The sequence below is a fragment of the Notothenia rossii genome (assembly GCF_949606895.1).
Source record: "Notothenia rossii genome assembly, chromosome: 6".
Lineage (NCBI taxonomy): Eukaryota > Metazoa > Chordata > Actinopteri > Perciformes > Nototheniidae > Notothenia > Notothenia rossii.
In genome coordinates, this window is record NC_136909.1 from 79,956,042 (window position 1) to 79,969,835 (window position 13,794).

The following is a 13,794-nucleotide window of genomic DNA, read 5'->3' on the forward strand; positions in this document are numbered from 1 at the left end:
TATTATATAAAAAATGCCTAGGTATAGAATAGCAGTGCTCGCTGTCAGTGCTTCTCCTAGACATATTCTAATATATATATGTTTGTGTACTTCTCCTGGTTGACTCTTATTCATTTCTGTGTGTGAGGCATAGCTAATCCAAAGTGCCCACGCTATGTTTGCATTAAACGTGCACGTAACAAGCGGCAACAATTCCAAGAGTGTGTAAGAGCAGCAGAGAGTGAGGGGGGGGGTCAGACGAGGTCGTAGTGAAGCACGTCGGACGCCATGTTTTGAGCGGTCTCCCTGTATGTCGACAGCAGCGTGGTGAAAAAGTTCAAGTTCAATGTGCCGCAGGTGCAAGTGGCTCTGGAGTGTGTAAAGGTTGAAACCGTGCAGTGGAGCACCTCTCCACCTCCTTTACTTTCATTTGACACACTCCCTCATACACCATTCCCCCCCACTTTTATCTCTGAACCCCCCAAGAGGTCACAGATCCTCAAAGTCAGGCGCTGCACCCTCAAAAACATGAAATTACTTTTACAATAGTCTAATAGAGAGAAACCAGTGCCCACTAACACGTGGATCGTGATATAAAATATGATTCTGGCTCTTCCTCGCTCATATAAAGCAAGAGAGGGATGACTTCAACCTTGAAACACTCGACACCACAACTCTGTGAGTACTTGTTGAAATAAATCATGGGAAATAAAAGCAGGAATGTATCAAAACCTGCAGACTTCCCAAAGAGTGGCTTTCTGCGGAGCAAACGGGTCATCTCGTCTCTCATTGTTCGACCTTGGTTGTAAATAGGAACATAAAATGTAGTTCTGCGACATTCAGGCAACCGTAGCAACAGCTCAACAACTTTAAAAAGTGAAAGGGTCATAATGCAATACGTGCCTTTTTTAACATGGAGGTCAATGTAACGTCTACAGGAAGCTGGGATGTGGAGGACATGTTAATTAGTTATATTAAGAGAGATACTACGAGGGAATAGGGTTCAAGTTGTAATGAATAGAAATGCCCATGAAACGCCCAGTCGATGAATTACATTAAGACAAATATACTTTTCTATTACCTTTTATTGTTTCCTGAAGTGGTATGTCTAAATATGCAGGGCTTACTAAATATTTGCTATTTTGCACACACGTTTCCAAACTGAAATCTGAACATTGGATTCAGACGGGTTTTTAAAAAAAAGGACAATTATTTTTGTATTAAAGGTCCCATGTCATGGCCATTTCCACTGATCATATTTTCCATTGTTGAAGTTTACTAGAATAGATTTATATTGTGCAATTTTCCAAACTCACATTGGTTTCTCATACAGCATCTCTGTATAGTATGTGTATTCACTGAATTTCACTCTCTGCCTTTAACGGCTCGTTGTAGCTCCAGTAGCTCCAGCCCCCACCCTCCCTGTGAGCACAGTTTGCTCTGATTGGTCGGGACGTTGTCAATCGCGCTGAGCTCCGTGGAGGTGTGGTTTGCTTGTTTAGCGATACACAGCGAAACACAGCCAAACTCACCCTGAGCACACACAAAGTCACAGCCGAAGTAAAAACAATAAGTGTGGCTTGATATTGAGTAAGAAAAAGGTTGATAAACGCTGTGAGAATGGGTCTGCAGAGAGAATTTCGCCGCAATCCCAACTGTCAGCCTGCAGCCAGGGAGGAGAGATCAGCAGAGCTGCATGCACTGTGTGTGTGTGAGAGGAAGTCCGTGGATTGGTCAATTTGGACCAATCAGCGGGGGCTTAACGTAACAGCTCCACGGATTGGTCCATTTGGTTCCGGGTACAGTTGACATCATGCGTACCCGGAAGAATCAATGGACAGTGACGTATCTCCAACGAGGCGTTTTGGGGAGGTATTTTTCTGTGTTAGAGTTTTACTCGCTACAGGGAGTACTTTGAGGGTTTGTGACTCTGCAGACCGTTTACATGCATAAAAACCTTCATAACACACAAGGGGACGGAAAAAGCATGACATGGGACCTTTAAGATTTTTGAAAGTTACGTCGAAGTTGGTAAATGTCGGAGAAATCTCTAGACGCAAATTGTGTGTTTTGTGTTTATGTATAGAAACCACTCACAGACAAATGGGACTTACCGTATTGTCGGAGGAGGTAACTGTACGTCTCTGTCGCACTCGAACAGTTTGTCCGTCATGTCCACCATCTGCTCCAAGGGCTCAATCTATACAACCAAACACAACAACAATATATCATTTCCTTTGGAATTTTTCTACTTTCATTTTTCTTTATGGCCTTGAATAGTTCAGTGTGTGGTCCTGAGGCTGCTGGACAGAGATAGGACGTAACGCTGAGCAGAGCGCATTAGCAAGTTTACCATCAGAGCTTAGGCTTTCATTCGGGACCTGTGTTTGTTTGAGGGCAGACTTGATCTGGCTGCTTTGTGCCTTTGTGCCAAATAATGGAATCAGGAGGAAAAGATGAAGTGTGTGTTTGTTCACCTTGCAGACGTTTTTTTTATTCACTGCCTTTCTCTGCTCTGTTTCCCCGTCCGTCTGCTTCTCTTTGTTTCCCTTCAGCCATGGACTTTGTGAGTAAGGAGCGAGGGGAGATGGCAATGCTGTACGATCTGTTCTTCGCTTTCCTGCAAACAGGCCGCTACCGCGAGGCCCGTAAGATCATTGAGGTAAACACACACACACACACAGACAGACAGACAGACAGACAGACAGACAGACAGCTTCTTGAACAAATATACCCTGGTTTTAAAAAAGGGCTTGGATAAAAGAGCTCCTTTCCAATCCATGTAGTTGATCATATGTTGATTATATATCAGGGCTATTCAATTAGTTTGGAATGGGGGCCGGTTGATGAAAATGATCCAAAGCAAGGGGCCGGGAAAAAGATGGCTTGAAATATGAGCAATCATATCAAGAGCCTCAGATGCAGTAAATACTACAACAGCATAGTGGAGTGCATATATTGTGTTGAATTAAATCAAACAACATAGCCCCAAGGCCTTTCTAGATCTAAATGGCAAGTTCAGATCTCAGTAGGCCAACATGTGAAGCTAATTTAACCATCAACACCATTTGATTTCATTTAGGTGAAATGATCTATTCATTCACGCAGAGATGCAATAAATGGCAGTTTGTCACTACAGTAGCTAGTGAACGTCCAAAATACAACCCGGTGTGGGCATTTATTACTCACAAACATATGACACAGCCTCAATCTGCTGTTCACGTGAGCACAGCCACCAGGATCTCACACACACTACCACACACACAGACAGGGAAACAGAGCCTAAATACCCACACACTAATCAGCAATTAGACACAGGTGAGGGGGGGAGGAGACAACACAGGGCACCAGGTGAACACAATCAGGAGCAACAGACAAAACGGGTTTGGGGAACACCCCCAAACCAAACCACATGTGCAATGTTACAAGGCCCGAAGCCGTCAGTCCACAGTGCCGAAGTTACGTTCGTCACACACCCTCTCTGGAATAAAGGCATAAAATAATCTTTTTTTTTTTTTAAAGTAGATGACTTTTTAACATTATACTCAAAGGGCCAGTAGATATCACCCCGCCAATTGAATAGCCCTGTTATACATTTGATCAAACAGCAAGTTGTGGGATTTGATGTCTAGACCCCAAAGGTGGTGTGGAAAACTGTGAAGCACCAAAAGCTTAGTCAGAGTCCTTACTTTAGTATTGTAACCATATCTAGATGTTGCAAATAAGAACCAACCAGGATTTACATCGTTTCTTAGCGTGAGTCTTGGGTGATTTCGTCTTTAAGGATGACTGATCATTTTATGAACAGAATGAATTGTGAGGTCGGCCCAGACCCTAGGGGTTTTAAAATCTACTCTTAAAACACGCTTCTTCTCCCTGGCCTTCTCGTCAGAGCGGAGCACGACTCCTGACTTTTCCCTGTGTTTTTTATATATCTGTTGTAATTTATTGTCTTTTATTGTGATTGTAGTATAATTACATGTACAGCACTTTGGCCCGACCAAAAATCGCTTTTAAATGTGCTTTATAAATAAACTTTGATTTGATGAATGATTTCCAGATTAAGTAATGAACCTATATGGGGCCTGATCTCACTTGTATGGAAACGCATACGTGAACAGAACAGTGCTGTTTGGTTTTACATCTCAATAGGGTCCTTCCTTTAGTAATGTTACCATATCTAGACGTTAAAATAATAACCAACCTTGATTTATATTGTTTGTTGGCGTGAATCTTCCCTGCTTTAGATGGCTTAGTCAGAGCAAATAAAAGCAACACTGATGACTTTATGAATGAATGATGTTCAGCTTAAGTAATGAAACGTTGCAAGGCCTGACTTCACATGTTTGGAAACTCATACGTGAACAGAAAGTGGTGTTTGTGTCTGATTTCCCTGGCTGCATTACATCTCAATATACAATGCAAGTCTTAATCTCAGAGGAGCTACCTGATTAAAAACAGTTGCATGAAAACCAGGATCACATCGGCACGACTGTCATGATCCACAGAGAACATGCATAATGTAAAAGCAATACTCTTATTGTTATTGTGGCGCATCTGACCTGAATATTTTATGAATATTTATATCTTTTGTCAACTTAAATCTAGCTGTAAGCCCTGTAGATTAGTGTGAGGGGAAAGGAGAGGGGCAGATAAGAAGCGATTTTCACGTGGATAAAACAGGAATGCGGTGGATAGCGGGACAGAGAGATCACACAGATAGAGGGATGAGCCTGACCTCAGAGGAAAGAGAAACAAGGCCATTATATTGTCCGATCAGGATGAGAGCAGAACAAAATACCATAACTCCCTCTATCTGCTCTCTCTCGTGCCCTGGTGTGCACTAAAAAGAAGGATTTGTCCCTCTTGAGGATTTCCAAACCCTCTTAAATTTTTATCAACATGTTATTGTTCGGCTAGATTGTATTGCCGTTATCCTACTTATAACGGAGAGTAAGATACATTCCATCGATGTGTGAGATTGGTGAAGCCTTGTCAAACCACAGAGGTACATGTTGTCCCTGGTGTCAACGGGAGATGAATGTTGGAGAGACGATAAGCTGCTGGTTTTGGTTTGTTATTGACACGCAGGCTGACTTTAAACCTGCAGATCTCTTTTGATACAACATGGACGGGGCATGGTTCAGACGTCAACAGACAAGGCTTTAGAATGTACATTAAAACATATCTAAGGATACAGTATCCTGCAGTATTTTTATTTGACCCTTAATAAACTAAAGCATTCACATTTCCCAAACTATGAGAGCAACCTTTCCAGGTATTTTCACTCCGAGTCATGGCCTCGCCCCTTTATGGGGGAAAACATCTGGTAAATACAAATGAGGAAGTATTCCCCAATCTGATCAAAATGCAAGAAAACTGTGCTTTTTATAAATATGCATGGAGCCCAAACATGATGGTCAGTCAGGCAAACAATTAGACAATGTCATTGGAGATCAATGATCGCGTAGATATATGTTGAAATTAAGAGCAATAGGGGATTGATGTTCTTTCAGTCTAACGGTGGCTAACACCAAAAGTGGGGTTTCCTTGGCTTGTTCGTGTTTTATATTTGAATGAAGCATCTCAATTCATTGCCTTGATTTTTACTGTTTACTTTGCAGATTGAAGTTAATCTCTTTAGCGTCATCATTTAGCTGTGATGAAGTGATTCCCGCAGACGTACACATATGGACTAACTGGATCCGAATGTGTATGCTGTTCAGTGTTTCCCACAGAATTTGATTCTATTTGTGGGGGCACCGCACCCGCACTGCACCCCCCCCCCACCCCCCCCCGGGAAGTAAAGCCAAAGACCCCCCCCCCCCCTCAAATAAGAAAATACATGTGAGTTCATGGCTACTGTAGCAGACAACGTTCTTGTTGCTCTGTGTTGCGTTGCTAATGAGTGAGACACAGCGGAGTTGAGGATCTGTGGGGTTTATTCTCCCAAAAATATCATTTACAATTTAGGCATTTAGCAGACGCCTTATTCCAAAGCGATTTACAGTGACCAGTTACAGGGACATTCTCCCTGGAGTAACTGAGGGCCTTACTCAAGGGCACACTAGTGGTGGTGTTCCAGGCGGGATTTGAACTCACAACCTTCCGATCATCAGCCCACCTCACGATCCATTAGACCACCAAAATAAAATAATTTTTTTTAACATCTTTTTAGATTTTTTATGATATCCATCTGTGGCAGACAATATTTAATTGTTACGGCTCGCCACAAATAAATCAATGTATGGGAAACACTGCTGTTAATCCTCTCTGTGGATTACCTGAAGCCACAGATCTCTATTTTTACTGTTCTTTTTTCTAAGTAGAATAAAGAAGATCGTAATTCTTAATCTTTTTTGTTGTCTTCACTAGCTAGTCCCAGCCTTCTCTGTTTACTGTTTGCTGCTGAGCTATTAAAGTCGGTGGGTGGTGCTGAAAACCAAAAAGAACCTGAAAGATGCTAAATTCTTTGTGTAGAGCTGAGGTAAAGTTCAGAGTTCAGAGTTTCAATGAGCGATATCTTTCATGTTACACATCTTTGTTAGTATGTTAATATTGACAAATCCAGCATGAGCAGTTGAGTGTTGGTGAACTACTGTACCTGCATAGAAAAGAAAGTCTGTGCACAGAAAGTCCCTCCCTGAACTGTCATTTAAACTTGTATGACGACAGATATCTTGAAGAGGATATATACAACAAGAGAATCATATCCATAACTCGGATATGCACACACTCGACACACAAATACTTTTATCCCCCTCTGAGAGCGTCAAGTGGCTGTCCAGAGCGGTGTCTCTTTGGGCTCTGTTTGGTATAATTGGCAGCTGATTAATCACAGCTAATTAAATGTAATGATAGAGAAAGGTGGCCAATTTTGTGCTAAATGGTCAAGGTTAGGTAGAGGATTGTCAGGTGGCCGGGCCTATTATGGCGGCACACGCATGTGAGCGATGGTCAAGGTTAGGTAGTGTTGCTAAAGAGTGGTGTGTGTGTGTGTGTGTGTGTGTGTGTGTGTGTGTGTGTGTACTAAGTGGACAGGTGATTAGTGGAATTAGGAATTGAGATGGAGAGGGTTTGTTAAGTGGAGGTGGCAACAGGTCAGCTCTATCTATTTCTTTTTGTGTACGTGGATATGAAGATGAGAAAGGAAGTGTGTAAAGGCCACGATGTGTGTGTGTGTGAGGATTGATCAGCTGACCTGATCCGACATGTTTCCATTAAATCCTCCTGAAAGTGAGAGTGACCGTGCTGTCGTTTGTTTCTACTTTTCAGTCTTTTGATCCAGCCGAGCCGGTTGTGCCTTCTTATTTCTGAGGATTAGTTTCCTACACAAACTTCTTTTTTTTTTTTTGGGAGATTTGTCCTGACGGATTCAAAATCCCAAACATTTGTGTGTGTGTTCGAGTAGATGTGCTGCTTTGTGCCCGCAAGACTTTACCAAGTAAAGGGAATGGGATGCAGAAAAAAGATGGAGCTCTTGCCTTAGTCTCTAAGAAGATTAGACGGACTGAGAGAGAGAGTGCAACACATTTTAATTTGTCCCTTTGGCTGGCTGGGTAAGAACATAATGCCTTCGCCTGGGCCGGATAGAGAGGCAGCGAATAGGAGCAGAGGAGATTTGCAGGAGGGAGGGATTGAGAGGAGAGGGGATTGGGAGAGGAAGGGATGGTCAGAGAAAGGGATGAAGCCAGTCTTTTCTTGACTCTCCACTTCCCCTCGCAGTATGATGGGCTCCCATCAAAGAGGCCAGCGGGGATTGAGCGCTGCTGATCCCCGTTCAGATTAACGTGCTGGCAGATCGCTCTGTCTCAGATTACCAGGAAGAGAGGGAGGGCGAGATTTCTCAATCCTAGTCTTATTCAGATTGTATCAAAGCCCCAAGAGACAGATGAGATCCTGATCACTGTTATTCCATGATAATAATCATCCAGTCAGTCCACGTATCAGGCTAAACCTGAGCTACACCAGCCTGCATATCAATCTATGTCAGCCCCTATTTGACACCGCATACACTGTCTATCTGCATATTATTAGTAGCACTACAAAAGTACTACACGTCTCTTTATAATCTGTATTTTTTAAACCTCATGTATTTTTAACCTGTTACTTTGTGTGAATTGAGCTGTCTCTGTTTTCTCCTATTGTGTTTCCTACTACATTAAACATTGAATGATTACACTTTATTTGATTCTCCGAACCAAGAACAAAGCACAGTGTTAATCCATCATGAACCTCAAAACCAGAGGCGAAATTATAAGAAGGCTTTTCCATATGGATAAGCCTTCAAAGGTGATTGAAAGACATCTCAAACAAAGGATAACTTTAGAACTAAATCAAAGTAAGATCAATGAAAGATATGCTGAGAAACTCTCATTGGATGACTAGAGTGACAACCATCTGATGTTTAATACAATATTGCCACGGTTTCTTTTTCTACCGTCTATATATTTATCGACTTTATGTATTATTTTCTTAAACATTCTCATCTGTTTTTCCTCTCGTAGACCCCTGGGCTGAGGGCAAGGCCTGCGCGCATTCAGTGGTTTGCAGAGAAATGTATAAATACCAACCAGGTAACAACACTCACACTCACACTCACACTCACTCACACACAGGCTGAACTATTCAAGGCCATAAAGAAAAATGAAAGTGCAAAGTAGAAAAATTCCAAAGAAAATGATATATGGTTTTGTTTGGTTGTATAGATTGAGCCCTTGGAGCAGATGTTGGACATGACGCAGAAACTGTTCGAGTGCGACAGAGACGAGATGTACAGTTACCTCCTCCGACAATACGGTAAGTCCCGTTTGTCTGTGAGTGGTCTCTATTATATTTCGTTCAATTTGCAAAGTGTGTGTGTGTGTGTGTGTGTGTGTGTGTGTGTGTGTGTGTGTGTGTGTGTGTGTGTGTGTGTGTGTGTGTGTGTGTGTGTGTGTGTGTGTGTGTGTGTGTGTGTGTGTGTGTGTGTGTGTGTGTGTGTGTGTGTGTGTGTGTGTGTGTGTGTGTGTGTGTGTGTGTGTGTGTGTGTGTGTGTGTGTGTGTGTGTGTGTGTCCAGGTGAAAGCCCCTTGAGATCAAAATATCTATTTTTCAAGGGTGACCTGCAGGACATTTGTTACACTTGTAACATAAAAACAACAGAACAACAATAAGGATGACATACAACATAACATTTTTGCATTCTTCTTTATGGCCTTGAATAGTTCCGCCTGTGTGTGAGAATGGGATCAGTAAGAGCAGAAGACATGGTGTGATTGCTGCAGTGGAGAGCAGATGACAGTTGTGATTGGAGTGTTAAAGCTGATTGTTGATCCATTACCCCCACTTTCTCACACACACACACACACACACACACACACACACACACACACACACACACACACACACACACCTTCTAGTTAGTGTGTTTCCTAAATGACAGCATAGTTGAGGGCCAGTCAGTTGATCAGATTAGTGCTTTGATTGCTCTCTCTCAGCATGTAGTGCTTTGTCTGAAAAGACTCTATGGTGCAGGCCAAGTGATGAGCAGTATGGGCCGACTGTCAGAATCGGAAACGTTTTTATTACAAATTAATTTTACACATGATGATTTTTGCTTTGGTGTAAATGATGCATACTGTACAAACATGGAGAAAGGAGGACATGTCATTTCAAAAAGGGTAAGAGTCGGTGTCAGCGGGGTCCCCAGGCCTTGTTGATGAGGTCGGTAGCAGACGTTAAGTTGAAGTGGAGAGAGGTGGACGATCACACACCTTTTCTTAATCTCACTGCTTCGTTTCTTGCAGAGGCAACAAACGATTGGAAGAAAGCAGAAGGGCTTTGGACGAAGATGCAGGAAGAGAACGTCATCCCCAGAGAGAGGACCCTGCTCATGCTGGCCAAAATCCTGAAGATGAACGGCCAGGAGGTGCCCTTCGATGTGCCCAAGGTAAAACTAAAGCTTGATTGTGGCAAAAATCATAATCGCGATTATTTGGTTCAATAATTGATATCACGATTATTAAAAACGATTATCCATTTACTTTGAAAACGTCCATTTATTGGAAAAAAAAGAGTTGAACAATATGTTTTTAACAGTTGATTACCCTGAACTTTAAGTATAATTCAACTGAAAAACCAATAAAAAAAATAAAGAATAGTTTTATTTCGATTATGTTGTTTACACAATCGTTGCAGGCCAAAATCATAATTGCGATTAAAATACGATTAATTGAGCAGCCCTAAGCTCTATAATGCGAACAACCCAGTCTCGCTCATTAGACAGATGTGTTATTCTGAAGAATAATTGCCCAGAGGTTCCTGAGGGGGAGATAAAGCTGGAAGTAAAGGCCAGGAGATTCCCCAGAGTTCTGGAGGACTCTCAAAAGTGCCCGAGGTCAAACACAACACAGAGGAATGCAGCTCTGATGGTTGAGCACAAATCACGGTGCAGACATATTAAAAGATGGTTGGAGGTACCCATTGTTATCTTATGTGTCCTCAAATATTCTATTAATATTTTAGGTCGTTTATCAAGAAACGATAGGCAAAGAATAATCTCCCTTTCCAGCTTCTTAAGATGAAGAATTTTCTCTTACGGTTTTCTTTACCATTGTAAATTGAATTTTTATAGCTTTTTATTGTAAGAAAAAAATATTCTAGATGTCACTGGGGGCTCTGGAAGCTTTTGATTTACAATTTTTCTGACATTATATATTTTTATAAATGGATAACAGTGCAACATTACCTTGGTAATAGAATTATGGTGCTTGAGTAATAAACTACAGCTGATTTGGAGGAAGTACATCACGTCATTCCCAATAAAACAAACAACCTCAGGAAACAGAAAGAAGTACTTTCAATAGGAAATTAAACAATGAGACGGATGTTATCAAGACTTACATTAGAATCGACAGCGTTAGTATGTAAAGGATTTGGACAAACACTTGATCATTAGGTGGGCAATACAGTTGCAGAGCTTGTCGAATTTCTATTTCTGATTTATTGCATTTAATATACTAATAATAATAATAATTACAACAGGCAGAGATTTCTTATTTTAATGGCTTTTTCTTCCCGTTGTTTTGAATTAATGCAGCGTTCTTTCTTGTATTATGTCATACAAAGGTTAAAAACTTTGTTAACATTTTAAATAAAATATTGTAGAGAAGCAATAATAGTTTTACAATAATAAATAACTGAAATATATTCAGTAAATTAACTGTAAATGCTTAGTATGAGTGTACACAGGTGTAATGAAGTTCTGGCATATTCTGTGTTTTGTCCTTCACTGATCTAGCAAGGAGCTTCACCCGAGCCGAATAGATGTATTTATTTAAACTCAAGCTGCTAGGTGTCATTTAAAACACAATGTTCCCACCCTGAATTATATCCATACTGCTCAGATTAACCAAAGAGTGAACTCTGATCATAGGAGCTAACCCCAAAAACCCTCGCACTCAGCCCCCCAGTCCCCCCGTCCTCACCCCGCTCCACTTTAAGCCTCTGTTCATTACATGCAGAGGAAACAGGATTGAGGCTCTGATCTGAAGTATGGTCAATCAGAGCGGCTGGCTGCGGACGGGAATTACAGCCTGATCTGTCTGTAAATCTGTAATGCCAGACTAATTTAGCCAGCAGCTAAATGCCACCATATGGCTGCCGCTGGATCCTAGTTACATCCAGGCGGCCTGGATTCTGACTAAAAGACAAACTGTGGATTAATGCGTTTAGCCTCAAATACAGAGGTGGGAGAAGTACTCAGATCTTGTACTTATGTAGAAGTACCAGAGTGTAGGAATACTTTGTTACAAGTGAAACGCCTGCATTCAAAAGGTTACTCGGTTCAAAGTAGAAAAGTATTAGCATCAAAATATACTTACCAAAAGTAAAAGTACTCATAATGAAAATTGGCCAATTTCAGAATTGTATATGTTTTGATTTTAAATACTGATGTATTAGAGTGTTATCAAAGCTGGTAGAAGTGCAGCTTGTGAATATGTAACTAAAGTCTTTTAAGTGAATTTTATATTTCACATCACCAATCCCAATCTGTAAATCAACTAAAGGTATTAAATAAATGTAATGCAGTAAAAGTACACCATTTACCTCTGAATTGTAGTGGGGTAGAAGTACAAAGCAGCAACCATTTTAAATACGCAAGTGAAGCACAAGTCTCTCAAAATGAAGAACAGTACTTGAGTAAATGTACTCGCACACCGCTGCTCAAATAATAAATCCTCGTGAGTTCTGTTGCTGCGTTTTTCCTCTGCGTTGGTCTGCGTGCCCTTACAGCCCGGAGCGTGATGAGAGAGGAAGTGATTGCTGTTGCCTGGAGCGATGAACTTAGTGACCCCTGGGGCCCTGGAGTTGACACCCCCGCTCCGACACACACACTCTAACGCACACACACTTTTATTTTTTGCCCCTGGGGTGCCATATCTAATTTGCCCCTAGCCAATACAGCTTAACCCCTCCCCTCGCTGCTTCACGGGTGAATGAGCATTAGCGGACCCTGCCCTGCCCGCCATTATTGCACACATACACACACTGAACATGGTTAATATGTATGTGTGTGTGTGTGTGTGTGTGTGTGTGTGTTTGTACAGGCTCGAATGCTGGATGTTGTTTTATGGAAGCATCAGACTGAGTTTTATTTGTGTGTTCTTAACAGACGTGGTACCAAGAAGAAGCCCCCCCGGCACCCAAGCCCAAAGTGGAAGACGGCGCAAGCTTTAGAAGCCCAATCATTCAAAGCCCTATCATTGCCCTCTGTAAGGAGGACAAAGCCCAAGGTGAGCCGCAGGAGGTCCCGTGTTGTTGTCAGACATGATATGGAGCTGAACCAAACGTACTGTATAATGCACTGGGAGGTGTGCAAAGGTTACTTTTGAAGCTGTGTTAAAGCAGTAGGAGGCATATAGTTAAAAGGGCAACAGCCCCTAATTTACTTTTTTGCTTCAGATCTGCATTAATCAATCGATTGATGGACAATATGACATTTACATTATTTAATTTAGAAATGAATCACTAAATGAAATGTTCTTTGTAAAAGCAGACTCCTGTATTTCCCCCTCGACTCATGTGTCTTTCCTCTTGTCTCTTTCTACAGAAGCCTTAAAGATGTTTAAGGAAGCCAATGATGAGGGTTCTGCAACTAACGCCCTCATATACGATCACCTGATCCGCTCGCTGCTGGCCGAGGGGTCCTTTAAAGACGCCATGGAAGTCAAAAACATGTGAGTGCCTAATCATCTATCTATGTGTCATCTCATTCTGCAACAACACATTTGGGTAAAGCTTTACTCTACCATTAAAAAAAGGTTTTATTTCAGCGTTTTCTTTAATACCAGGCATATGTGTTAGTGTAATCCAACAATTGTGACTCCAGTTTGAATACCCATTTTTGCATGAGACGTGTATTTTTTTTTTCTTTCAATCTTTTTTGACAATTGGTTAATCTATTAGCCGTTTCATAGTAGCAGCTCCTTATCGATCAGTTATTTTTTTGCTTTCTGTCCTTGTATTTAGTATCTAGTTGAATGAGCCCAAGCATTTGTAAGTGTACTTTGTTGGTTGAGATCATCACGAATCAAAAGACGGACTGTACACTGGTGTATTTTAGCTGTCGGCACAATACATTCAACCTGTGGTGCGGTTAGTGCTCTGCTACGTTCTCCGTCCCTTCAGCCTGTGGCACCGGGTCACCTCGGGCTAAAAGTCTCCTCAATAGAAACGAGGATTATAAAGTGATTGTGTGCTGACACACTCGGTCCTGCTGGATATGAACAGTTGTTCTTACTAAGCCCCACGATACACACACGCTCCGGTGTGC

General features: G+C 41.7%; 1 protein-coding gene across 1 annotated transcript in view; it reads left to right on the plus strand.

The window, feature by feature from the left end:
• lrpprc (leucine-rich pentatricopeptide repeat containing) overlaps window positions 1-13,794 on the plus strand; it is a 64,414-nt gene that overhangs the window by 35,112 nt on the left and 15,508 nt on the right. Inside the window, exons 25-30 of the mRNA XM_079686979.1 lie at window positions 2,535-2,641; window positions 8,487-8,555; window positions 8,688-8,778; window positions 9,767-9,909; window positions 12,634-12,754; window positions 13,072-13,198. Of these exons, the coding sequence (XP_079543105.1) occupies window positions 2,535-2,641; window positions 8,487-8,555; window positions 8,688-8,778; window positions 9,767-9,909; window positions 12,634-12,754; window positions 13,072-13,198 (658 nt within the window). The remainder of the gene's footprint in view (window positions 1-2,534; window positions 2,642-8,486; window positions 8,556-8,687; window positions 8,779-9,766; window positions 9,910-12,633; window positions 12,755-13,071; window positions 13,199-13,794) is intronic.